Consider the following 26,422-nt stretch of genomic DNA (forward strand, 5'->3'; position numbering starts at 1 on the left):
ATTCTATCAGTGGGGTGTTGAAGTCTTCTACTATTATTGTGTGGTTATTTTAAGTCTCTTTGTAGATCTCTTAAGAACTTGTATATGAATCTGGGTGCTTTTATGTTTGGTGCATATATTTAGGATAGTTAGGTCTTGTTGAATTGAACCCTTTAGCATTATGTAATGCCCTTCTTTATCTTTTTTTAATTTTTTTGGTTTAAAGTGTGTTTTGTCTGAAGTTAGAATAGCAACCCCTGCTTTGTTCTGTTTTCTGTTGACTTGGTAGATTTTTCTCTGTCCCTTTACTTTTAGCCAGTGGGTGTCATTGCACATGTGATGGTTCTCTTTTTGGCAGCATACGGTTGGGTCTTGCTTCTGTATCCAACTTGCCACTCTGTGCCTTTTAATTGGGGCTTTTAGCCCATTTACATTCAAAGTTTATATTGATAGGTGTGGATTTGATCCAGTCATTGGGTTGTTACCTGGTTATTATGCAGACTTGATTGTGTAATTGTTTGTAGGGCTAATGGTCCATGTATTTAAGTGAGTTTTTGTGGTGTCTAGTAATGGTCTTTCCTTTCCATATTTAGCACACCTTTAAGGAATGTCTATAAGGCAGGTCTCGTGGTGACAAATTCCTAGCATTTGCTCATCTGAAAAGGATCTTATGTCTCCTTCATTTATGAAGCTTAATCTGGCAGGACATGAAGCTCTTGATTGGAATTTCTTTTCCTTAAGAATGCTGAATATAAACCCCCAATCTCTTCTAGCTTGTAGGTTTTCTGCCAAAAGGTACACTGTTAGTCTATGGGGTTCCCTTTGTAGTTACCTGTCCCTTTTCTCCAGCTGTCTTTTATTTTGTCTTCTATTTCGACCTTTAAGAATCTGATGACTATGTGTCTTGGGCATAGTTGTCTTATATAGTATCTCAGAGGCATTCTCTGCATTTCTTAAATTTGAATGTTGGCATGTCTAGTGAGGTTGGGGAAATTTTCACGAATTATATTCTAAAATATGTTTTCCACATTGCTTGCTTTCTCTCCCTCTTTTTTGGGGACACCAATGAGATGTAGATGTGGTCTCTTAATGTAATGCCAAATTTTTTAGAGGTTTTGTTTGTTCTTTTTTGAGTCTTTTTAATTTTAGTCTGAGTTATTTTGGGGAACCAGTGTTTGAGCTTTGGGTTTCTTTTCTCCAGTTGGCTAATTCTGATGTTAATACTGGATTGTGTTCTGAAATTCTTAAAGTGAGTTTCTCAGCTCTATCAGATCACTTTGGTTCTTTCTTATAATGGCCATTTCATTTTTCATCTCCCAAATCATTTTATTATATTCCTTAGAATCCTTTATTGGATTTCAACTTTCTCCTGAATCTTGATGATCTTCATTCTTATCCATATTCTGAATTCTGTTTCTGTCATTTTAGTCATTTCAACCTGGTTAAGACCTATTGCTGGGGAATTAGTGTGGTTGTTTGGAGGTGAGAAGACACTGTGGCTTTTTAAATTGACAGAGTTCTTACACTGGTTCTTTCTCATCTGTATGAGCTGAGCATTCAGTCTTTGAAGTTGCTGTCTTTTGGTTGTGTGGTTTTTTTTTTTTTTTTTGCTTGCTTGCTTGCTTGTTTGTTTTTATCTTCTTTGATGCCCTTGGGGGTTTGATTGTGGTATAAGGTGAGTTTAGTCAACTGACTTCGTTTCCCTTCCTTTGGAGTTGTTGGGGGCCAAGAATGAATCCCTGTGCACGGTAGCCCTGTGCTGGATCCCCAGCTTCCTACCCCTTTGGTCCAGCGTCTTTGTCCTCCCTTCATCCACTCTGAATGCCTTCCCTCCAAAGATCTGCTTAGAATGCCCCAGTCTTCCTAATGTCCCAGTCTCTTGGTGGCAACAGATGTTCATCCTGGCTGCAGCTAGTTGACCATCTTCAGCACTTCCCCAGAGTGGTTTTAAACATCTTGGATGGGTCCTTTCCGGCCATAAGAGTCTGAATTGTCTCTTCCCATATAGAATCTTAATTTGATTTTGCTCAGAGCAGTAACTTTCATAGTTTATAAACAATAAGTATTCTAGGGGGTAATGGCTTATAATGTTTAAAAGAAAGAAATGAATGGAGGCAGTAAATGATTTCTCATATTATAAAACATGTTAATAGAACAAAGAGAGAAGAAATTCGCTTTTGATAATTGTGCTTGAGAAAAATCCAAATGATGTAATATTATTGCATGTTTTGTTGCTTCTGGGTAACAGTTCTGAGTTTTTTATTGTTTCTACACTGAGATGGGCTAGGTCTCATTTTACTTGTTTTTTGAGACAGAGTTTCATTCTTGTCGCCCAGACTGGAGTGCAATGGCGCGATCTCAGCTCACTGCACCCTGCACCTCCTGGGTTCAAGCGATTCTCCTGCCTCAGCCTCCCGAGCAGCTGGGATCACAGGCACCCGCCACCACCACGCCCATCTAATTTTTTGTATTTTTAGTAGAGACGGGGTTTCACCATGTTGGCCAGGCTGGTCTTGAACTGCTGACCTCAGTTCAAACACCCGCCTCAGCCTTCCAAAGTGCTGGGATTACAGGTGTGAGTCACCATGCCCGGCCCTATTTTACTCTTTTTAATGTTGATATTTTAAATTTTACAAAGTGGTAACTGGCAGTATTAATATGAAATGTGTTTAGTAGTTTTTTCTTTTTTAAATAATGTGGAATTTGAGGTCCAGAGGCCCATAGAGGGCCTGTAATTTGGCTCAGTAATAGTTATTTAGTCATATATAGAGATTATGCTTTTCATCTTAGTTATTGTAAGATTGCAATAATGTGCTACATTCTGATTAGAAATGGTTAGTAGAGCTACAGTATCCAACTTTCACTACACTTTTTTTCTCTGAATGGAAATAATTGGACTATATTAATAGCCACTTGTTTTATAGGAGCAGAGTCCCCTATCCTCAATGTTTAGTTGCCTTCTAGAAATTATGAAGGTTTAATACTATAAATTTAAGGAATAAATTCTTTCCAAATGACCTTGAAAAAAGGTAGTAAATTCTGTAGATAATGTATTGGTTAAAATTTGAGACTCTGAAGAAAAATAAAAACACTATTCCAAATGATCTATTTTTCAGGCATTTAAATGGCAGATAGAGTGCGTGTAAAGTGTTTTCAGTTTATTGGAGTGTAGCCAACTAAACTGAATGACCTTTTGCTAATTATTTCTCTCCTGGGCAGGCAAATATCCACTTGGAATTATTGCTTACTTAGGTTTGAGGTAGACCTTTTTTCTTTGTGTAGCCTTCTTGTCACTATGCCCTGGAAAATTCTAGAGAAAGATTGCTGTTAAAAACATAAAGCAAAGAATTGTACTCAGAGCAACATTTGCAATATCCATATTAATCTATAAGATAAATTGTTAGGTGAAATGATTTATGGTAATAACTTGGTTTGTGTTAACATAGAGCCACATGAATGTGAACCACCCTAGTTTCCAATGTAAAGATAGACATTTTCATGTAAAATTGAATTAATGTGTCCAAAATATGGAGGAATAAGCTCTTGTAAATTACATCTCTGACAGGTTAGTTTATCTGAAACTCTAAATCTGGGAAAACATTGAAATTTTTCTTGGCAGTAATGAACCGTAGAAAATTAACAGAATTTCTACTTTTGCCCTTGAAGGAATAACTGATATAGTACCTCTCTTCCTGCTGTATGCACCTGGAAAGCTGGACAAAATATATGAAATAACTGCTTGCAGGCATTGGGCATTTAGGCAGCGTAGACCTATGTAATTCATGAGAAATGGGAAAAAAGCAAGGTGAGCCCTGTAGATGCCCCTGATTTCTGCGTGGAGAAAATTTCTATACAACAGTCCATGAAAAAGGAAATGTAAGCAGAGCCCAACAATCCTGCAGAGTTAAAGAGCTAGGAGATTCCCCGCGACTGAGATTGGAATGTATAGGGCTCAGTACTAAGAGAAAGATTGCTACATAGAGAAACATGCAGGTATCTGAATGATGCTTTCTGCAAATCTTTGGCTGAATAGTAGTCTGTACACGATTGAGTATGCCGAACAATTCGTCGACCTTATACGTAGGACTAGAATACTATTGAATTCCTTCCCACCAGAGGAAAAAGACTTTGTCGCACACGGGGTACAGTTAGTACTGAGACCCCAGAATAAATATTTTCCATATTAGTAATTAAAACTGAGTAAGTTAAAAATATTTCTTAATTAATAATAGTAATGAACTCATTACATATTAACATAAATAAGACTCAATGAAAAATAATTTTTCAGAACAAAAAAAGTAATGAGAAAGTGGTATTCTCTTAGGTGCATTGCAAACTCTTCAATATCTGTCTATATAAAAGCTGGATTCTTATATCTCCTCCTCCATTTATTCTGTTGCAGTATGTTACTTCTGTTGAAGTATATAAAGAAAATGCCACCAAACAGCTATATAGTTAGTGAAGGGAGGGATATTTTAATAGCCAGATAATTATGGACATTCTTAATTGATAGTACACTGAAACTTGGCAAATGGTGGTTTCTTAAAAGTTTATTGCAATGTAAAACCTGAAACCACTTCAATGAAATTTTAATGTTCTGTTATATTAAAATCCATTGGTCATTTGGAAAATATTGGTTCACTTTGCTATGATATTAACAAAACGTTGATACATTACATTATGTGATATCAATAATTTACTCTGATGGATTTAACAGTTTAACTGTTGAAAAGGTCAGTGAATTTGAAGACATAGCAATAAAAACAATGCAAACTGAAGCACACACAGCAAAAATACTGGGAGCTAGGGGCTGGAGAGGGAAGGATGTTGTCTGAACGACTTCTAGGCAAATATAAAATGGTACAATGTATGTCTGATTAGAACCCCTAAAATAGAGGAGAGAGTGGAAAGGGGGAAATTTTAACGAAAGAATTACTCAATGCTAGCCAAATTTGGTGAGAACTATAAACTCACAAATCTAAGAAGTTTCATAACAACAAGCAGGAGTAACTCAAAGGAAACAGCATCAAGACACATCATAATCAAATTGTTAAAAATCAGTACTAGAAAAGTCTTGAAAGCAGCCAGAGCCAGAGAAACAAAGATACATTTTATATTTTATTTTGTTTTATTTTATATTTTATGTATTTATTTTTTGAGATGGAGCCTAACTCTGTCACCCAGGTTGGAGTGCAGTGGCGTGATCTCGGCTCACAGCAACCACTACCTCCTGAGTTCAAGCGATTCTCCTGCCTCAGCCACCCGAGCAGCTGGGACTACAGACGCATGCCACCATGCCCCAGCTAATTTTTTTGTATTTTTAGTAGAGACAGGGTTTCAGTATGTTGGCTAGGCTGGTCTTGAACTCCTGACCTCAGGTGATCACCTGCCTTGGCCTCCCAAAGTGCTGGGATTACAGGTATGAGCCAACGCACCTGGCCTACATTCTTTTTAAAAGAGAGATTTTAAAATAATAAATACACAGCACTTTGGGAGGCTGAGGCAGGCAGATCACGAGGTCAGGAGATTGAGACCATCCTGGCTAACACAGTGAAACCCGTCTCTACTAAAAACACAAAAAATTAGCTGGACATGGTGGTGGGTGCCTGTAGTCCCAGCTACTCAGGAGGCTGAGGCAGGAGAATGGTGTGAACCTAGGAGGCGTAGCTTGCAGCGAGCCGAGATCGCACCACTGCACTCTAGCCTGGGCAACAGAGCAAGACTTCATCTCAAAATAATAATAATAATAATGATAATAATAATAATAAATACAGACTTCTTAAAAGAAGCAACGTACACCAGGAGGCAATGCAGTAAGTGTTGAAGAAATAAAATGTTCACCTAGAAAGCTATATCGAACAAAATAATCTTTCAGAAATGAAGACTGAAGATATTTTTCAGATAAACAAAAGCTATAAGAGATGTTAAAGTAAGTACCCAGGCAGGCTGAAAGAAAACGATAACAGATGGAAGATTAAGTTAATACAGAGAAATGAAGAGCACTAGAAATTGTAAATATTTGGATACACATTTTTTAAAAACCTTTTCTGTATTTTTAAATTTATTTAAATGAGAATTGACATTTAAAAGTAGAAATTATAGCAATGTATTATAGCATTTGTAAAATGTGTACAAGTACAGGTATGACAACAATGACATGAAGAATAGGAAAGGGGACTAGAAGTATACTGTCGTAAAACAGATTCCTGTCTAATTTGAAGGTAGTCTTTGTTGAGTTAAAAATGTATGTTGTGCTGGGTGCGGTGGCTTATGCCTTTAATCCCAGCATTTTGGGAGACCGAGGCAGGTGGATCACTTGAGGTCAGGAGTTTGAGACCATCCTTGCCAACATGGTGAAACCCTGTCTCTACCAAAAATACAAAAATTAGGCCAGACATGGTAGCTCACTCCTCTAATCCCAGCACTTTGGGAGGCCAAGGTGGGTAGATCACTTGAGGTCAGGAGTTTGAGACCAGCCTGGCCAACATAGCAAAACCTCGTCTCTACTAAAAATACAAAAATTAGCTGGACATGGTAGCATGTGCCTGTAATTTCAGCTACTCAGGAGGCTGAGGCACGAAAATCAGTTGAATGTCAGAGGCAGAGGTTGCAGTGAGCTGAGCTCATGCCACTGCACTCCAGCCTGGGTGTCAGAGTGAGACTACATTAAAAAAAAATTATGTTGTAAACTTTAGAGCAATCACTGAAGCCGTGAATACAGATAATGGTTATTAAGCTCAGTGTTGAGATGAAACAGAGTACTTAAAAAATACTCAAAAATCCCCAATGAAGACAAAAAGATGATAAATGAAATAGATAAGACCAATAGAAAAGAAATAAGACCACATAAATAATTATAATACATATAAATGATCTCATGTTATAATTAAAAGGTAGAGATGGTTACACTGAATAAAAAAGGGAAACCCGTTTGTATGATATATACAGGAAACCTGCTTTATAAAGTATAGAAACTGAATAAAAACTAAAAATGAAAAGAACTGGAAAATATATATGAAAATTGTAATCATAACCTGAAGGATCTATGTTAATATGGGATGAGCTAGACTCTGGACAAAGAATATTATGAAGGACAGATGGGGACATTTCATAATAATGAAACTGTAGATTCATCAAGAAGACATAAATATCCTAACTGTGTATATATCTAATAACAGAGTTTGAAATATTTAAAATCAAAAACTGGTAGAATTGAAGTAAGAAATGGACAAATCCAAACTGACAGAACTGAAGTAAGGAATGGACAAATTCACAATTGGAGATTGTAACACTCCTGTCTCATAATAATGTTCAGAACAACAGACAAAAAATCTGAACAGCATAGAAACCAATTTGACTTACTTAAAATGTATATAATACACCTCATTATAACAGCAAAAGACATGTTCTTTTCTTGGGCAATTGATTATTCATTAAGGTAGAACATATGCTCAGTCAAAAAACAAATTTAAAATTTTTTAAATTAAGTGACAAGTGTTCTGACAACAATGGAATTAAGTTAGAAATCACAAGAATTTGGAATATCCCTGTATATTTGGAAATTAAACAACATATTCCTAAATAAACCATAGGTCAAAGAAGAAATCACAAGGGAAAGTAGAAAATATTTTGAACTGAATTGTGATGAAAACATGATGATATGGTTTGGCTGTGTCCCTTCCAAATCTCATCTTGAATTCCCACAGGGAGGGACCCAAAGGGAGGTAATTGAGTTATGGGGGCAGGTCTTTCCCATGCTGTTCTCGTGATAGTAAGTCTCATGAGATCTGATGATTTTATAAGGAGGAGTTTCCCTGCACAAGCTCTCGCTCTTTGCCTGCTGCCAGCCATGTAGGATGTGACTTGCTCCACCTTGCCTTCCAGCATGATTGTGAGGCCTCCACAACCATGTGGAACTATAAGTCCATTAAACCCTTTCTTCTGTATAAATTACCCAGTCTCAGGTATGTCTTTATCAGCAGCGTGAAAATGGACTAATACAGTAAATTGGTACTGAGAGTGGGGCACTGCTGAAAAGATACCTGAAAATGTGGAAGCGACTTTGGAACTGGGTAACAGGCAGAGGTTGGAACAGTTTGGAGGGCTCAGAAGAAGACAGAAAAATGTAGGAAAGTTTGGAACCTCCTGGAGACTTGTTGAATGGCTTTGCCCAAAATGCTGATAGCGATATGGACATAAAGTTCGGGCTTAGGTAGTCTTAGATGGAGATGAAGAACTTGTTGGGAAATGGAGCAGAGGTGACTCTTGTTGTGTTTTAGCAAAGATACTGGCAACATTTTGCCTCTGCCCTAGAGATTTGTAGAACTTTGAACTCGAGGAGATGATTTAGGATATTTGGCAGAAGAAATGTCTAAGCAGCAAAGCGTTCAAGAGGTGACTTGGGTGCTGTTAAAGGCATTCAGTTTTATAAGGGAAGCAGAGCATAAAAGTTCAGAAAACTTGCAGCCTGACAATGTGATAGAAAAGAAAATCCCATTTTCTGAGGAGAATTTAAGCCAGCTGCAGAAATTTGCATAAGTAATGAGGAGCCAAATGTTAATCCCCAAGACAATGGGGAAAATGTCTTCAGGGCATGTCAGAGGTCTTCACAGCAGGCCCTCCCATGACAGACCCAGAGGCCTAGAAAGAAAAAGTGGTTTCATGGGCTGGCCCCAGGGTCCCTGTGCTGTGTGCAGCCTAGGGACTTGGTGCCTTGCATCCCAGCTGCTCCAGCTATGGCTGTAAGGAGTCAACACAGAGCTTGGGCCGTGGCTTCAGAGGGTACAAGCCCCAAGCCTTGGCAGCTTCCATGTGGTGTTGAGCCTGCAAGTGCACAGAAGTCAAGAATTGAGGTTTGGGAACCTCTGCCTATATTTCAGAGGTTGTGTAGAAGTGCCTGGATGCCCAGGCAGAAGCTTGCTGTGGGGGTGGGGCACTCCTGGAGGGCCTCTGCTAGGGCAGCGCGAAAGGGGAATGTGGGGTCAGAGCCCCCACACAGAGTCCCTACTGGGCACCGCCTAGTGGAGATGTGAGAAGACAGCCACTGTTCTCCAGACCCCAGAATGGTAGATCCACAGCTTGCACCGTGAACCTGGAAAAGCCACAGACACTCAGTACCAGCCCTTGAAAGCAGCCAGGAGGTAGGCTATACCCTGCAAAGCCAGAAGGGCAGAGCTGCCCAAGGCCATGGGAGGCTGCCTCTTGCATCAGTGTGACCTAGATGTGAGACATGGAGTCAAAGGAGATCATTTTGGAGCTTTAAGATTTGACTGCCCTGCTGGATTTTGGACTTTCATGGAGCCTTTAGCCCTTCATTTTGGCCAGTTTCTTCCATTTGGAATGGGTGTATTTATCCAATGCCTGTACCCCCATTGTATCTAGGAAGTAACTAACTTGCTTTTGATTTTACAGGCTCGTAGGTCAAAGGGACTTGCCTTGTCTCAGATGAAGCTTTGGACTGTGGACTTTTGAGTTAATGGTGAAATGAGTTAAGACTTTGGGGGACTGTTGGGAAGGCATGATTGGTTTGGAAATGTGAGGACATGAGATTTTGGAGGGGCCAGGGGCAGAATGATATGGTTTGGCTGTGTCCCCACCCAAATCTCATCTTGAATTCCCACATGTTGTGGGAGGGACCTTGTGGGAGGTAATTGAGTCATGGGGGTGGGTCTTTCCTGTGCTGTTCTCATGATAGTGAGTAAGTCTTATCAGATCTGATGGTTTTGTAAGGAGGAGTTTCCCTACACAACCTCTCTCTGCTTGCTGCCATTCATGTAAGATGTGACTTACTCCTCCTTGCCTTCCACCATGATTATAGGGCCTCCCTAGCCATTTGGAACTGTAAGTCCATTAAACCTCTTTCTTTTGTAAATTGCCCAATCTCAGGTATATCTTTACCAGCAGTGTGAAAATGGACTAATATACATGGCATATCAGCATTTGTTTGATACCGAGAAATTGGTATTGAGAGGGAAACTTATGGTTCAAATGCTTAATTACAAATAAAGTTGTAAAAGCAAGGACTAAAGCTTCCATCTAAGAAGTAAGAAAAGTCCTCACTTTCGTTTCCAGCCAGTATGGAATAACAGGAATCAGATTTACTGTCATTCCCATTACAACTAAAAACCACCCAAAAGGCTTAGTGGGAATAAGATTGGGAATAGTGTCTGTTCCTACCAGCTGGATTGGAAAACCTCATAATTCATGTGGCTTTGGTTACACTACTCAGAAGGATCTTTCCTCAGTGGTGGAGAGTACTAATACAAGATTAAATACTGCTTGGGCGATGCTGACTAACAAATCTTAAAAGCAAAACACAAAAGGATTAAATTGTGTCTAAGTAATATAACTGCATCCGAAAATTAAGCTCAGGAATATTTATAGGATTACAAAAATATCCAGCACTTAACAAGATAAAATTTACAATGTCAGGCATCCAATAAAAAATTACCAGGCATGCAAAGATGTAGGAAAACCTGGCCCATAATGAGGAGAGAAATTGATCAATCATAACCAACCCAGGTCTAACCTAGATGTTAGAATGAGCAGATAGGCTGGGCACGGTGGTTCACATCTGTAATCCCAGCAGTTTGGGAGGCCAAGGTGGGCGTATCACGAGGTCAGGAGATCGCGACCAGCCTGGCCAACGTGTTGAAACCCCATCTCTACCAAAAATACAAAAATTAGCTGACCACAGTGGCATACCCCTGTTATCCCAGCTACTCAGGAGACTGAGGCAGGAGAATTGCTTGAATCCCGGAGGCAGAGGTTGCAGTGAGCTGAGATCGCGCCACTACACTCCAGCCTGGGCTACTAAGCAAGCTATGTCTCAAAAAAAAAAAAAAAAAAAAGAGCAGATAATGACATTAGAACAGTTATTATAACTGTATTACCTGTGTTCAAAAAGAGAGAGGGAAGGTTTAAAATAAGTCATTGGAAATGTGGAAATGACCCAATTGAACAACTAGAGATGAAGGCTATGATGTCTGAAGTGAAAAGCTACCAGATGAGATTAACTGCAGATCTGACATTGAAGAAAATATTGGTGAACTTAAAGACATTGCAATGGAAGCCACTTTGTAAAACACTTTGGTAGTTTCTACATAGGTTCTCAAGAGAAATGGAGGCATATGTCCACCAAAGACATGTACATTATTGTTTATAGCAACTTTCTTTGTAATAGCTCCAAACAGGAAACAACTCCAAATGTACATAAATCAAATTGTTGTATATGCATACAGTGGTATACTTATTAATAAAAGGAGTGGGCTATTGTTACCTGCAATGATATGGAAAAATCTCAGACAGTTTATTTTGAGTGAAAGAAGCCAGAATACATTCTGCAATTCCATTATGTAAAATTCTAGAAAATTCAAACTAAGGCACAGTCATAGAAATCAAATTAGTGGTTCTCTAGGGAAGAGGTTGGGGATGGTATGGTGGAATTACCAAGGGGCACATGGAAACCATTGAGGGTGATGGATAAATTCATAACATTGATTATGGTGGTGATTTCATTGTTGGATTCAGTTGTTTAAACTTACTAAATTTAGATTTTAAATATGTGCAGTTTATTTTACATTAAACATATCCTAATGAAGCTGTTAAGACTTTTTGAAAAGGATGATGGCTGGGTGCAGCGGCTCCCACCTGTAATCCCAGCACTTTGGGAGGCTGAGGCAGGTGGAACACTTCAGGTCAGGAGTTCGAGACCAGCCTGGCCAACATGGTGAAACCCGATCTCTACTGAAAAATACAAAAATTAGCCAGGTGTGGCGGTGTGCACCTATAGTCCCAGCTACACTGGAGGCTGAGGCAGGAGAATCACTTGAACCCGGGAGGCGGAGGCTGCAGTGAGTTGAGATCACCCCACTGCACTCCAGTCTGGGTGAGAAAATGAGACTATGTCTCAAAAAAACAAAACAAAACGAAAAAATGAGCAAATCAAACCCAAAGTAAGTACAGAAGCATAATAATATGTATAAGAGCAGAAAACAGTAAGTGGAAAATTGATAAGTAGTAGAGAAAATGAACAAAACCTAAAGCTGTTTTTTAAAAAAATTAATAAAATGATAATTATTTTGCTAGTGTGAAAAACAAGAACAGAAGAGAAAACACAAGTTATTCATATTGGAAATGAAAGAAGCACCTACATACATTACATGGACTATAAAGTGACATTAAGAACAAACTTATGCTGGTAAATTTACATGAAACTCTAAAAGGCTAGAAAAATTATTTTAAAGGTACAGGTTACCACATTCACAGAAGTAAAAAATTTGAATAGCTGTACATCAAATATATAAATTGAATTGTCAGTCAAAACCTTCCCACAAAAAGGGCCTGGCATGGCGGCTCACGCCTGTAATCCTAGCACTTTGGGAGGCCAAGGCGGGCAGCTCACCTGAGGTCAGGAGTTCGAGACCAGCCTGGCCAACAGGACGAGACCCCCGTCTCTGCTAAAAATGCAAAAGTTAGCTGGGCGTGGTGGCACGCGCCTGTAGTCCCAACCACTCAAGAGGCTGAGGCAGGAGAATCGCTTGAACCTGGGAGGTGGAGGTTACAGTGAGCCAAGATAATGCCACTGCACTCCAGCCCGGGCAATAGAGTGAGACTCTGTCTCAAAAAACAAAAACGAAAAGAAAACCTTCCCACAAAGAAAACCTGAAACGCTAGATGGCTTTACTGGTGAATTCTATCTAATATTTAAGGAAGAATTATTACCAGTCCTTTGCAAAAAAGAGATGAAACATTGCCTCATTTATTTTATGAGGCTAGCATTACCCTAATACCAAAATTAGATAGAGATTTTTACAGGAAAATATTTCTTATAACTATGGAGGGAGAAATCCTTTACAAAATAGTTGCAAACTGAATTCAAATTTAGAATACAATAAAATGTATAAATACGTTTATAATATACATCATAGCCAAGTAGGCCATGTGGGCTTGTTTAACAGCTTATAATCCATCACTGTACGTCCCCCTATTAGTATAGTAAATGAGAAAAGGCATTTGACAATATTCAACACCCATTTCATGTTTAAAAAAAAAAAAAGGACTAAACTTGGAGCAAAGTAGGAATATAAGGGAGCTTTGTAAACTTGATAGAGGACATTGCTGAAGAACCTACAATAGTTGATAATGAAATACTAAATACTAAGTATATCCCTCCTATGATCAAGAGCAGTGTTAGGGCCACTCAACAATATTCAGCATTTCTATTTCTTTTGTTTGTTTGTTTGATTTTTTTGAGATGGAGTCTCACTCTGTGGCCCAGGCTAGAGTGCAGTGGCATGATCTCGGCTTACTGCAACCTCCACCTCCCGGGTTCAAGCAATTCTCCTGCCTCAGCCTCCCATGTAGCTGGGACTACAGGCACGTGCCACCATGCCTGGCAAATTTTTGTATTTTTAGTAGAAACAGGGTTTCACCACGTTGGCCAGGCTGGTCTTGAACTCCTGACCTCATGATCCACCCACTTCGGCCTCCCAAAGTGCTGGGATTACAGGCGTGAGCCACTGCACCCAGCCTACTATTCACATTTCATAGAAGATATGCAAATAGTCAATAAGCACATGAAAAGATGCTCAACGACATTGGTTACTATTAATCATTAGGGAATTTAAATTGAAACCACAATGAGAAACCACTTTATATCTGTTAGAATGGCTGAAATTAAAAAGACTTAAAATTTCAATTGTCGTCAGTGATACACTGGAATATTGGTAGGATGCAAGTTGGAACAATCATCTTGGAAAACACTTTGGCAGTTTTTATAGTTATTTACTTGAGAAATAAACATGTTCACGAAAAGTTCACACAATAAAGTTCATAGCAGCTTTATTTATAATAGGGAAAAACAGATATCCCATGTGTTCATCAACTGGTGAATGGATAAACAAATTGTGCTGTATTCATATGTATTAGTTATTTGTTGCTTTGCAATAAATTGCCCAAAATTTAGTGTCTTAAAGAAACAACCAGCTGGCATGGTGGCTTACACCTGTAATCCTAGCACTTTGGGAGGCCGCGGTGGGCGGATCATGAGGCCAGGAGTTCGAGACTACCCTGGCCAACATGGTGAAACCCCATCTCTATTAAAAATACCAAAAATTAGCTGGGCATGGTGGTGGGCGCCTGTAATCCCAGCTACTGGGGAGGCTGAGGCAGGAGAATCGCTTGAACCTGGGAGGCAGAGATTGCAGTGAGCCAAGATTGCACCACTGCACTCCAGCCTGGGCGACAGTGCGAGACTCCATCTCAAAAAAAAAAAAAAAAAAAAAAAAAAAAAAAAAAAACACACACACATACACAAACCTTTGTTATCTCACAGTTCATATAGGTCAGGAAAGGGGCACAAATGGTATTTTATGGATTGAAATCATTGTGTCATCTCAAGGCTTGACTAACGAAGGATCTACCTTTGAGATCACTGGTGGTTGCTGGCAGGATTTCTTTCATGTGAGCTGTTGAATTGGGGGCCTCAGAGCAAGATGGAAGTCTCAGTTTTATGTAACCTAACTCATAAGTGACATCCCATAACCTTTACTGTATTTTATTATTTAAAGGCAAATATCTAGGTACAGCCTACACTAAAGGGAGGGGATTATGAAGGGCATTAATACCAGGAGGTAGGGATCATTAGAAGCCATTTCAGAAGCATCCTATCACACCATATAATAGAATAGTACTCAGCAACAAAACAGAGCTATTTGTTTGTACACATATAAACATGGATAAATCTGGCCAGGTGCGGTGGCTCATGCCTGTAATCCCAGCATTTTGAGAGGCCAAGGCGGGCAGATCACTTGTGGTCAGGAGTTCGAGACCAGCCTGGCCTGCATGGTTAACCCCCGTCTCTACTAAAAATACAAAAATTAGCTGGGTGTGGTAGGATGCACCTGTAGTCCAGCTACTCGGGAGGCAGAGGCAGGAGAATCACTTGAACCCAGGAGGTGGAGGTTGCAGAGGGCCAACATTGCGCCACTGCACTCCAGCCTGGGCAACAGAGAGATACTATTTCAAATGGAAAAAAAAAAAAGAAAAGAAAAAGGATAAATCTTGAAAACATTACTCCAAACAAAGGAACCCAGACAAAACTAATCTTTAGGGTGAGAAGGAGGATCAGTGGGATAGGGGCAGGCTTTTGATCTAAGAATGTATGAGGAAAGTTTTTGTGCTATGGGAAATGTTCTTATCTTGATTGTATGGTGGTTATAACACTGTATATATTTGTCAACACTCATGGGTGAATTTTATTACATATAAATCATAATCCAATTAAGTTAATGTTTTAAATTCTTATTTTTCATGGTAATCTTCTCTGTATTGTTCCAATTTTAGTATATATGCTGCCAAAGCAAGCACTTAATTTTTTAAATACAAAAGTATGCTATTGGATTCAGTGATTTGTTCTTGATGACATCTGCATGTCTTCACAATTTTTCAAGGAATGTGGCCTGGGGTGGGATACTGCAGTGGCAGTGCCATCTTGTGGTAAGATCTTTGGAGTTAGGCAGACACAAATATGAATTCTGGCTCTGAAACTTGCTACATTCCAGTACTTTGTTCCCCTGAATTATTTTGGATATCCTAAAAACAGTAACTACTGTGTTTTGAGAACCTATACTCCCCAGGTACTATGCTAGGCACTTATGTGTATGTTATCTCATTAATTGTAATAATAATAATACAACTCAAAATAACATTTTTTGAGTTCCTTAGTATGTATTAGGCACTCTGCAAAACATTTTTCGTGAATTATATCACTTAATACAGCAACCCAACGAAGTGTTGGTTCTACAGTTATCATTTCCACTTTGCAGAAGAAGAGATTGAGGCTGAGAATCGTTTTTTTTTTTTTTTTTCTCTGAGACAGGTTCTCACTCTGTCATCCAGGATAGAGTGCAGTGGCAATGATCATGGCTTACTGCAACCTCCATCTCCTGGTCTCAAGCAGTACTCCTGCCTCACTCTCCTCAATAGCTGGGACTACAAGCATGTACCACCATGCCTAGCTAATTATTAAAAATTTTTTGTAGTGGTGGTATCTTGCTATGTTGCTCAAGTTGGTCTCAAACTTCTGAGCTCAAGCTGTCCTTCTACCTTGGCTTCTCAAAGTGCTGGGATTATAGGCATGAGCCACCTTGCAATAGAGAATAATTTTTAAAATATGAGGAACTCAGGTTGCTGTCATGATTCCAGCTTTGTTTTCTATTCCTCTCTTTCTGTGGAACAAAAGGCTATTTGTCTTATGTGTTACCCAGGCTTTCTGCAAGAGTTACTGGGACTTTAATTTAAAATCCCTTCTTGTTTTTCCTTTAAGAAACTTCTTTTAAGTCATGAGGGCTCAGAGTGTTTTCAAGAGTGTAAGAAGGTGGTGTCAAGTCTTGGAGATTGGTTTCTGAGCACTGGACAGACTTGCAAATGCATAAGCTCAGTTCCAGACAGGTACAGCTCTAGAAATATCAACCTCAGCCACAAGCAAAAAGGCAATGTTTATATGTGTTTGGTATAAAAACTGTGACTTATTTTTCTACTCTTTCCATAAACAGAATGATTGTCAGCAGTGACATTTTTGAAGGCCAAGACTGATTAAAGTTTTTGCTTCCATAACTATGGTGTTGAACCAGAATTATTTTTATGATAGTTAATCACTATCCAAAGTGTTCAGATAGGGATCTTTTTAAGGAAAGTTAAAAAGTGTCATTGAGACCATGAATAATTGCATTGTAGCATTGCTTACTTAGGTAGTTGTGTTCCCATAGAACTTGTGTATCATAAGTTCTCCCCCCACTCTTCTTTTTCTTCATCAGCATGGAATTATTTTTCTTCTTTTAATATGGAATATAATCAGTCTTTTTGGTATTCATGTACTTACTATAAATGGAATTGAATTATATTTTAATCTGAAACTGTAGACTAGCAGCAACCTAACATAAGCAGATATATGAAAGGTAAGTACATTTTGATTCACAGATCTTTAAAATAGTGTAGTGCCAGAAATCAGCTGATTAATTTACAAGTAGATTTGATTCCTGAAAAATAATTGTGGGGCACAGGGAAAATTGTGATTTCTCACTGTTTCTCATTAGCATCATGTCTATTTTTGCTTTTTTACCTTTCAGTCATTTTTCTTTTTTTCTTTTTTTTTTGAGACAGAGTTTCACTCTTGTCATCTAGGTGCAGTGGTGCAATCTCGGCTCGCTGCAGCCTCTGCCTCCCGGGTTCAAGTGATTCTCCTGCCTCAGCCTCCTGAGTAGCTGGGATTACAGGCATGCGCCACCACGCCTGGCTAATTTTTTGTATTTTTAGTAGAAACAGAGTTTCACCATGTTGGGCAGGCTGGTCTCGAACTCCTGACCTCAGGTGATCTGCCTGCCTTGGCCTCCCAAAGTGCTGGGATTACAGGCATGAGCCACCACACCTGGCATTTTTCTTTACTGTATAGAGTATCCTTCCTTATTTTGGTTTGTCTGTCCTTCACAGACCAACTATACTTCAAGTTTGATTTAAGTCTCATTTCTCTCACAAAGCTTTCTCTGACTATCTGATACAACACATTTGTATTAGTCTGTTCTGGCAGTGCTATAAAAAATACCTGAGACTGGGTAATTTATAAAGAAAAAAGGTTTAATTGGTTCACAGTTATGCAGGCTGTACAGGAAGCATGGCAACATCTACTTCTGGGGAGGCTTCAGGGAGCTTTTACTCATGGTAGAAGGCAAAGCAGGAGCAGACATCGTCACATTGCCAGAGCAGGAGGAAGAGAGAGAGGGGAGGTGGCACACACTTTTAAACACCCAGATCTCACAAGAACTGTATGACAAGAACAGCACCAGAGGGGGAAATCCGTCACACATGATTCAGTCACCTCCTACCAGACCCCACTGCCAGCACTCGGGATTATAATTTAACATGAGTGGGGATGCAAATCCAAACCATATTATTTCACCCATGGCCCCTCCCAAATCTCATGTCCTTCTCACATTGCAAAATACAATCATCCCTTCTCAGCAGTCCTCCAAAGTCTTAACTCATTCTGGCATTAACTCTAAAGTCCAAAGTCTCATCTGAGACAAGGCTAGTCCCTTTTACCTGTGAGCCTGTAAAATCAAAAGCAGGTTACTTACTCCCAAGATACAATGGGGGTATAGGCATTGAGTAAATACTCCCATTCCAAAGGGGAGAAAATGGCCAAAAGAATGATGCTATAGGCCTTGTGCAAGTTCGAAACCCAGCAGGATAGTCATTAAATCTTAATGTTCCAAATAATCTCCTTTGACTCCATGTCTCATATCCAGGGTACAATGATGCAAGGGGTAGGCTCCTAAGGCCTTGGGCAGCTACACCCCTGTAGCTTGGAAGGGTTCAGCTTCCATGGCTGCTCTCAAGGGTGGGTGTTGAGTGCCTCCAGCTTGTCCAGGTGCAGGGTATTTAGTGGATCTATCATTCCAGGGTCTGGATGATGGTGGCCTTCTTCTAACAGCTCCACCAAGCAGTGCCCCAGTGGAGACTGTGTGTGTGTGGGGGTCCAACCTCACATTTCTTCTCTGCACTGTCCTAGTAGAGATTCTCCATGAGGGCTTCTGCCTGGACATCCAGGCTTTTCCATATAGCATCTGAAATCTATGCGGGGGCCCCCATGCCTCAACTCTTGCATTCTGTGCACCTGCAGGCTTAACACCACATGGAAGCAGCGGCCCAAACAGTACCCAGGTTCCTTTGAGCCATGGCTGGATATAGAGCAGCCAGGATGCAGGGAGCAGTGTCCTGAGTCTGTGCAGTGTGGTGAGGCCCTGGGTCTCACCCACCTCATAGGCCTCTGGGCCTGTGATGGCAGGGGCTGCTGTGAAGGTCTCTGAAATGCCTTTGAGGCCTTTTCTTCATTGTTTTAGCTATCAGCACTTGGCTCTTCTTTACTTATGTAAACTTCTGCAGCCTGCTTGAATTTCTCCCCTGAAAATGGGCTTTTCTTTTCTACCACATAACTGGGCTACAAATTTTTCAAACTTTTACACTCTGCTTCCCTTTAAAATATAAATTCATTGGCCGGGCTCGGTGGCTCATGCCTGTACTCCCAGCACTTTGGGAGGCTGAGGCAGACGGATCACCTGAGGTTGGGAGTTTGAGACTAGCCTGACCAACATGAGAAACCCCATCTCTACTAAAAATACAAAATTAGCCGGGTGTGGTGGTGCATGCCTGTAATCCCAGCTACTCGGGAGGCTGAGGCAGGAGAATTGCTTGAACCCAGGAGGCGGAGGTTGTGATGAGCAGAAATCACGCCATCACACTCCAGCCTGGGCAACAAGAGCGAAACTCCGTCTCAAAAAAATAAAATACAAAAATAAAAAATATATATATGTTCGTTTCAGGTCATTTCTTTGCTCACACATATGAGCATAGGATACTAGAAGCAGTCAGGCAACATCTTGAATGCTTTGTTCCTTAGAAATTTCTTCCTCCAGATATCCTAAGTCATCATTCTCAACTTCAAAGTTCTACAGATCTCTAGGCAGGGGCACAATGCCACCAGGTTCTTTGCTAACACATAACAAAAGTGACCTTTGCTCCAGTTCCCAATAAGTTCCTTATTTCCATCTGAGATCTCCTAAGCCTGGACTTCATTGTCCATATCACTGTCAGCATTTTGTTGACAACAAGTTGATAAGTCTCTAGGAAGTTCCTAATTTTCCCTCATCTTCTTGTCTTCTGAGCTCTCTACACTCTTCCAGCCTCTGCCCATTACCCAGTTCCAGAGACGCTTCCACATTTTCAGGTGTCTTTATAGCAATGCCCCACATTTCAGAGGCAATTCTCTCTGTTAGTTTGTTTTCACACTGCTATAAAAAATACCCGAGACTGGATAATTTGTAAAGAAAAAGAGTTTAATTGTCTCACTGTTCCATGGGCTTCATAGGAAGCATGGCAGCATCTGCTTCTAAGGAGGCCCAGGGAGCTTTTACTCATGGCAGAAGGCAAAGTGGGAGCAGGCCAGAGCAGGAGGAAGAGAGAGAGAGGAAAGGTAGCACACACTTTTAAACAACCAGATCTCCTGAGAACCCTACCACAAGAACAGCATCAAAGAGAGAAATCAGCCCCCTATGATCCAATCACCTCCCATCAGGCCTCACCTCCAACACTGAGAATTACAATTTGACATGAGATTTGAGCAGGGCCACAAATTCAAACCATATCAACATTTTTTTTCTTTTCTGAAATTCTTGTTGCTCTTCTCTTTAACACAGTTTAAATTGTCTCCTATACATTATTATCTATATATTAGCTTTATTATTTTTTGTTTTTAATTTTTTGAGATGGGGTTTTTCTCTTGTCACCCAGGCTGGAGTGCAGTGGCACGATCTCGGCTCATTGCAACCTCTGCCTCCTGGGTTCAAGTGATTCTCCTGCCTCAGCCTCTTGAGTAGCTGGGATTACAGGTGTGCACCACCATGCTTGGCTAATTTTTTTGTATTTTTAGTAGAGACAGGGTTTTAGCAGAGTTTCACCATGTTGGTCAGACCAGTCTTGAACTCCTGGTCTCAGGTGATCTGCCCACCTTGGCCTCTCAAAGTGCTGGGATTACAGGCATAAGCAACCACACCCAGCCTAGCTTTATTTTTTAGTTTCATTAATGTATGCTATCTTTTGTCATCCTCAGATCCTAGGGCAAGATAAATAATATTATTTCTCATTTTATAGATACAGAAATATTCATCAGACAAATGTCATTGACTGTACACTGTATGCCACATATTAGTGTTAGCTCTGGATATGGACAAATGTTAACTGTGTTATTTTGTTAGTAATATTTGATCTCTTCTTATTTATACAGGAGAGATTAAACAGATTCTAGAAAATGAACTTCAGATACCTGTGTCCAAAATGCTGTTAAAAGGCTGGAAGACGGGAGATGTGGAAGACAGTGTGAGTTTCTTAATTGCATAGAAATAAAAGAAAATTAAGTTATGCCATTGATTAAATGATACATAAAAATTGGTTTTAATTAATGTTGTTACATATGGCAGGAGTAGATTTGGCAATAGTAATTTAGTTTAAGGAATCAGCAAGTAGTGTTTTCTAAGCTAAAATATTTCATGATAAACCAGTAACAATTGTAAATGAGTAGATTTGTAAATGAAAACAGTATATGGCATGTTTTTCCTATATCTAACTTTTAAAGGAGTTTGGCCCTTTTTTTGAGAGGTTTTACCTTTTTCTCAAACCTCCTAGAGTATCAGTGAATGCCCTGGAATAATAATTTTCTGAGCAATTACATATTGGTCCGAAAGAAGTCACATGCAGTGTATACATTTATGTCAAGTATTGATTATGGAACAAAGATAATAGGAAATTTTTTAAACTTGGAGAATTTAAATAAGAATGTTGTTTTCCTTGTTGACTTGGATAGTGGCAGGTGCATGGAATGAATTATATTTTAAGAATTTGCAGAGAGTATTGCAATTTTAAGAATAGTTGCTGTTCTTAGGGACCCAGTAGCAACCTCAGATATAACATTTTTTACACACTTTTTTTTTTTTTTTGAGGCAGTCTCGCTCTGTTGCCCATTCTGGAGTGTAGTGACATGATCTCGCCTCACCACAAACTCTGCCTCCTGGATTCAAGCAATTCTCCTGCTTCAGCCTCCCAAGTAGCTGGGACTACAGGCACGTGCCACCACGCCCAGCTAATTTTTGCATTTTTAGTAGAGATGAGGTTTCACCATGTTGGCCAGGCTGGTCTCGAACTCCTGACCTCGTGATCCGCCTGCCTTGGCCTTCCAAAATGCTGGGATTATTATAGGTGTGAGCCGCTGCGCTCGGGCTTACACACTTTTTTTTCTTTCAGAGAGAGTGGAGAAAGAGGGAAAAAAAATGAGTTCTAGAGTTTTAGATGTTTGAGGTGGAAATAATTATTGAATGTTTTCACATCAGTTACTGGGTCATTTTAATGGCTAGGCATAAACTTAGAATTTTCGACTTTTGGCTGGGCGCAGTGGCTCATGCCTGTAATCTTATCACTTTGGGAGACCAAAGCAAGTGAATCACCTGAGGTCAGGGGTTCAAGACCAGCCTAGCTAACATGGTAAAACCCCATCTCTACTAAAAATGCAAAAATTAGCTGGGCGTGGTGGCGCGCCCCTGTAATCCAAGCTACTTGGGAGGCTGAGGTGGGAGAATTGCTTGAACCCACGAGGTGGAGGCTGCCATGAGCCAAGATCATGCCACTGCACTCCAGCCTGGGCGACAGAGCAAGACCCTGTCTCAAAAAAAAAGATAAATAAAAATAAAAAAACTTCAACTTTTGGTTCAGTTCTTCTTGAATGGCTTCTTGCAGTCATTGTGCTTATAAGTACTTATATGTGAGTTCATTTGAAATTTGCAAATGTTCTGAGTATTTCAGTGAGATATTTACAGGAAGTTTGGGTTGGCAAGATACAGATAAGTTTAGATGTGCTGTATTAGGTGTCAGCAAACTTTTTCTGTACAGAGTCAAATAGTAAATATTTTAGGCTTTGTGTGCCACACAGCTACTTAATCACTGCTCTCTTAGTGGGAAAGCAGCCATAGACAATATGTGAAACATCGAGCATAGTTATGTTTCAGTATGTTTATGGACGCAGACATTTGAATTTTATGTAATTTCACATGCCATAAAATATTCTTTTGATTTATTTTCCAACCCTTAAAAAAAGTGAAAACCATTCTTAACTCACAGGCCATACAAAAACAGGCAGCAGGCTGGGTTTGACCCAGAGGCCATAGTTTGCTGTCCCCCACTGCTGTTGATGCATGGATTAAAACTTTTTAAAAGTGCTGACTGAGTAAATCAACAACCTTGACAGAAAGAAAACACCAAAATGAGTTCGTTTTTGTAGTTATTCATTCATTCATTGAGAAACATGTGGGTATGAATCAGTCAGCTGGGTGGAGTGGCTCACACTTGTAATCCCAACACTTTGGGAGGCTGAGTGAGGCAGATCACTTGAGGCCAGGAGTCTGAAATCAGCCTGGACAACATGACAAAACCCTGTCTCTACTAAAAATATAAAAATTAGCTGGGCGTGGTGGTGCACACCTGTAGTCCCAGCTGCTTGGGAGGCTGAGGCACAAGAATTGCTTGAACCTGGGAGGTGGAGGTTGCAGTGAGCTGAGATTGTGCCACTACACTCCATCCTGGGTGACAGAGCAACAGTCTTTCTCCCCCGCTGCCCCCGCCCCACCAAAATTTGAACACAGCCTTGGTTACAAATACTTTAATTTACTTCTTTCTTCTTCTTTTTTCTTTTTATGAGATGAGTTCTCACCCTGTTGCTTAGGCTGGAGTGCAGCGGTGCAATCATGGCTCATTGCTGCCTTGACCTCCTAGACTCAAGTGATCCTTCTACCTCAGCCTTCTAAGTAGCTAGGACTATACATGTGCACCACGCCTGGCTAATTTTTTTTTTTTTTAAATTTTTGTAGAGACAGGGTCTTGCTATGTTTTCCAGACTGATCGTGAATTCCTGGACTCATGCAGTCCTCCTGCCTTGGCCTCCCAAAGTGCTGAGATTACAGGCATGAGCCATGGCACCCAGCCTCAGTTACTTATTTCTATGTACTCTTCACTAGGTGATTTCTGCTATTCCCATGCCATTAATTTTCTGATTGCCCCCAAATTTATATTTTCAGCTCATACTTTTTTGAATTCACATATCCAAACTGGTAATTGACTTTTGTACTTGTATATCTTATTGGTGTCTCAAACTTAACGTGTTTAAAATGGAACTCTTGATTTTCCCTCCTATGCCATATCTCTACTGATCTTCCCCTAAGAAGTAGCACAATGATTATAGCCACTGCTGAATCCAAAACTGTGGCCATCAGTCTTTTCTCATTTCTTACAGCACCTAATCCTTTGGTAAATTCTATAGATTCGATCTTTAAAATGTATCTCAACCATGGCCACTTTTTAGTATTTCAGTTGCAACTGCTTAATTCAGGCCATGAGCATCTCTTGTCTGGAGCAGTATGGTAACTTCATTATTGTTGTCTCAGCTTCTTTTCAGTGTTTCTTCCAGTGCATTCTCCACACAGCAGTCAGAGTGATCTTTTAAAAACATAAATTGAATTATATCACTCTCCCATTAAAACATAGCTTTTTTATTACATTTCAAATAAAATTCAGACTACTCACAATAGTTTAAAAGTTATTGTATTACCCCTTGCTCGCCTCTACAACATCATCTTGAGCCTTTCTTACTCTCACTTTCCATGCTCCAGCCACAGAAACCTTTTTTGAAATCTTTTAATAGGCTCAAGCTATTTACATCTTTGTCTGACAGATGCTATTCAACTGCCTGGAATGCTTTACCTCCTGTTCTTCACATGGGTGTCTCTTTTTCATCATTCAAGTCTCAGCTTAAGGTTACCTTCTCCAACAGGCTTCTATATCTAATTTGGTGTCCCATCCCAGCATTCTCCATTACACCAGTATTAATAGAGGGACCATGTCTGTTTCTTTCATCATTGTATATTTAAAACCTGGCGTAACAGACCTGAAATAAATGTTTATGGGATGAATGCATGAGTAAATGACTTAAGGAAAGTATCCATTTTATTTAATCTTTCCATATGTGGTTTGATGGGAAAATTTAATAGAAAATCTTTGGATAGTGGCATGGAAAAAGAACAATAATGACTTGATTGAATGGCAAGCATTTACCAATAATTCACAAAGTAAAACAATGAAAGATAAAAAGAAAAATAATTTGTGTGTGTGTGTGTTGTTTGTTTGCATATTAACTCTATAGAGATAACTCATCAATTTCAAAAGGATATCACATATTTGACATAAAGTTTCAGGATGTCCATGTCTCCTGGTATATTGTAAAGTTATAGGTAATTGCCAAATGCAATGTTTTTTTCAAACTATGGACCATAAACCATTAGTGGATTGAGAAGTTAATTGAGTGGGTTATAGTCAGCAGCATTAAACAAAAACAAACAAACAAACAAACAAAAAAAACAGAAGAAGAAAGAAATGAAAAAAGAGAAATAGAATACAATAGGAAACGCCAGAGTGTATTTCAAATAATAAGGGTAATTCTGTATTTCTTTTCATTTAACACATAACTGAGTCAAGAGTAAGTCTCAATACCCTTGGATTAAGACTGCACACTTAATAAGCTGGGTCCTCTCATGGAGGGGTTAAGAATAAGTTCCTTATGTTCCATGCTTGTGTAAGATTGCCCCTCCCCAGGAAGGAATATATTCTTTCTCTATATATTCTCACGGTTTGCTTCCTTCACCTTTTAAGTTTTTGCTCAAATGTCACATTCTCCAAGTGAGACCCACCTTGATCACCCTGTTTAAAATTGCCAAGCTCCCCAACCCCACATTCTTTATCCCCCCTTCCCTGCTTTATTTTTAGTCAAAAAATTGTCACCTTCAACATTCAACTATATAGGGTTACTTATTTTATTTGTTCCTACTCAAATGTAAGCTCCCTAAGATCAGAGAATTTTATTTTAGGCTATTCTGTTCAATGCTATATTCTCAGTGGCTAGAGTAGTCCTGATACAGAGTAGGCGGCTCAATAAATATCTGTTGAATAAGTGCATTTCCTGGCTTATGATGTAAAAGTATACAGTGTATTTCTTAATGTGTATTGGTGTCAAGAAACGTTTGAAGTACTTCAGCAAGTTTTTACCTTCAGGTTAGGAGTTTGAAATGTATGTGAGTTTTCTGGCAAAGAAATTTAGTGAATGAAATTTTCTATGCTTATCAAGATAGTAGGTCATATGTAGTCCAGTAGTAATTTATTCATTCCAAAGAGTGAGAGCTTTAACAAAAAAGATATCTGGAGTAAAAGATATATAGGTAACACTGGAGACCTCATCCAAGTTACTTAACCTCTCAGGCTATATAGCTTCCCATCTATAAAATCATTGGCTTGAGGTGCTCTCAGTGATCTTTTCAAGGTCTAATGATCTCTGAAAACCTATATTGCCAATTTTTGCCATGATGACCCTGAAACGAAGTATATATTAGTTGCAAGGATATACTTCTTCAGTGAAAAAGTAATTGAGTCCCAACTGTGTTCTTATCTGTTCGTATTGCTTCATGAGCTAAAGAGTTTATATATTAACATTCAGGTTTATGCTAGTTTATTTTATATATCTGTATGTGTGTATATATGTGTATACACACATACACATACACTTATATATGTATACACATACACATATATAAACAAACATATATGTACACATACATACGTATCCGTATGTATCTGTACACATATACATACGGATCCGTATGTATCTGTACACATATACATACGGATCCGTATGTATATAAACACATACATATGTATCTGTATGTATATAAACACATATACATATATAGACACACATATATATGTATACATATACATATATAAAATAAACTAGCATAAA

The 26,422-nt window shown here is 39.3% G+C and overlaps 1 protein-coding gene across 1 annotated transcript in view; it reads left to right on the top strand.

Moving 5' to 3' along the window:
• The window catches only part of FAF1 (Fas associated factor 1), a 534,220-nt gene that overhangs the window by 202,885 nt on the left and 304,913 nt on the right, over positions 1-26,422 (top strand). Inside the window, exon 5 of the mRNA XM_054488490.2 lies at positions 20,819-20,910. Coding sequence (XP_054344465.1) covers positions 20,819-20,910 — 92 coding nt within the window. The remainder of the gene's footprint in view (positions 1-20,818; positions 20,911-26,422) is intronic.

The sequence above is a fragment of the Pongo pygmaeus genome, chromosome 1 (genome assembly GCF_028885625.2).
Source record: "Pongo pygmaeus isolate AG05252 chromosome 1, NHGRI_mPonPyg2-v2.0_pri, whole genome shotgun sequence".
Classification (NCBI taxonomy): domain Eukaryota; kingdom Metazoa; phylum Chordata; class Mammalia; order Primates; family Hominidae; genus Pongo; species Pongo pygmaeus.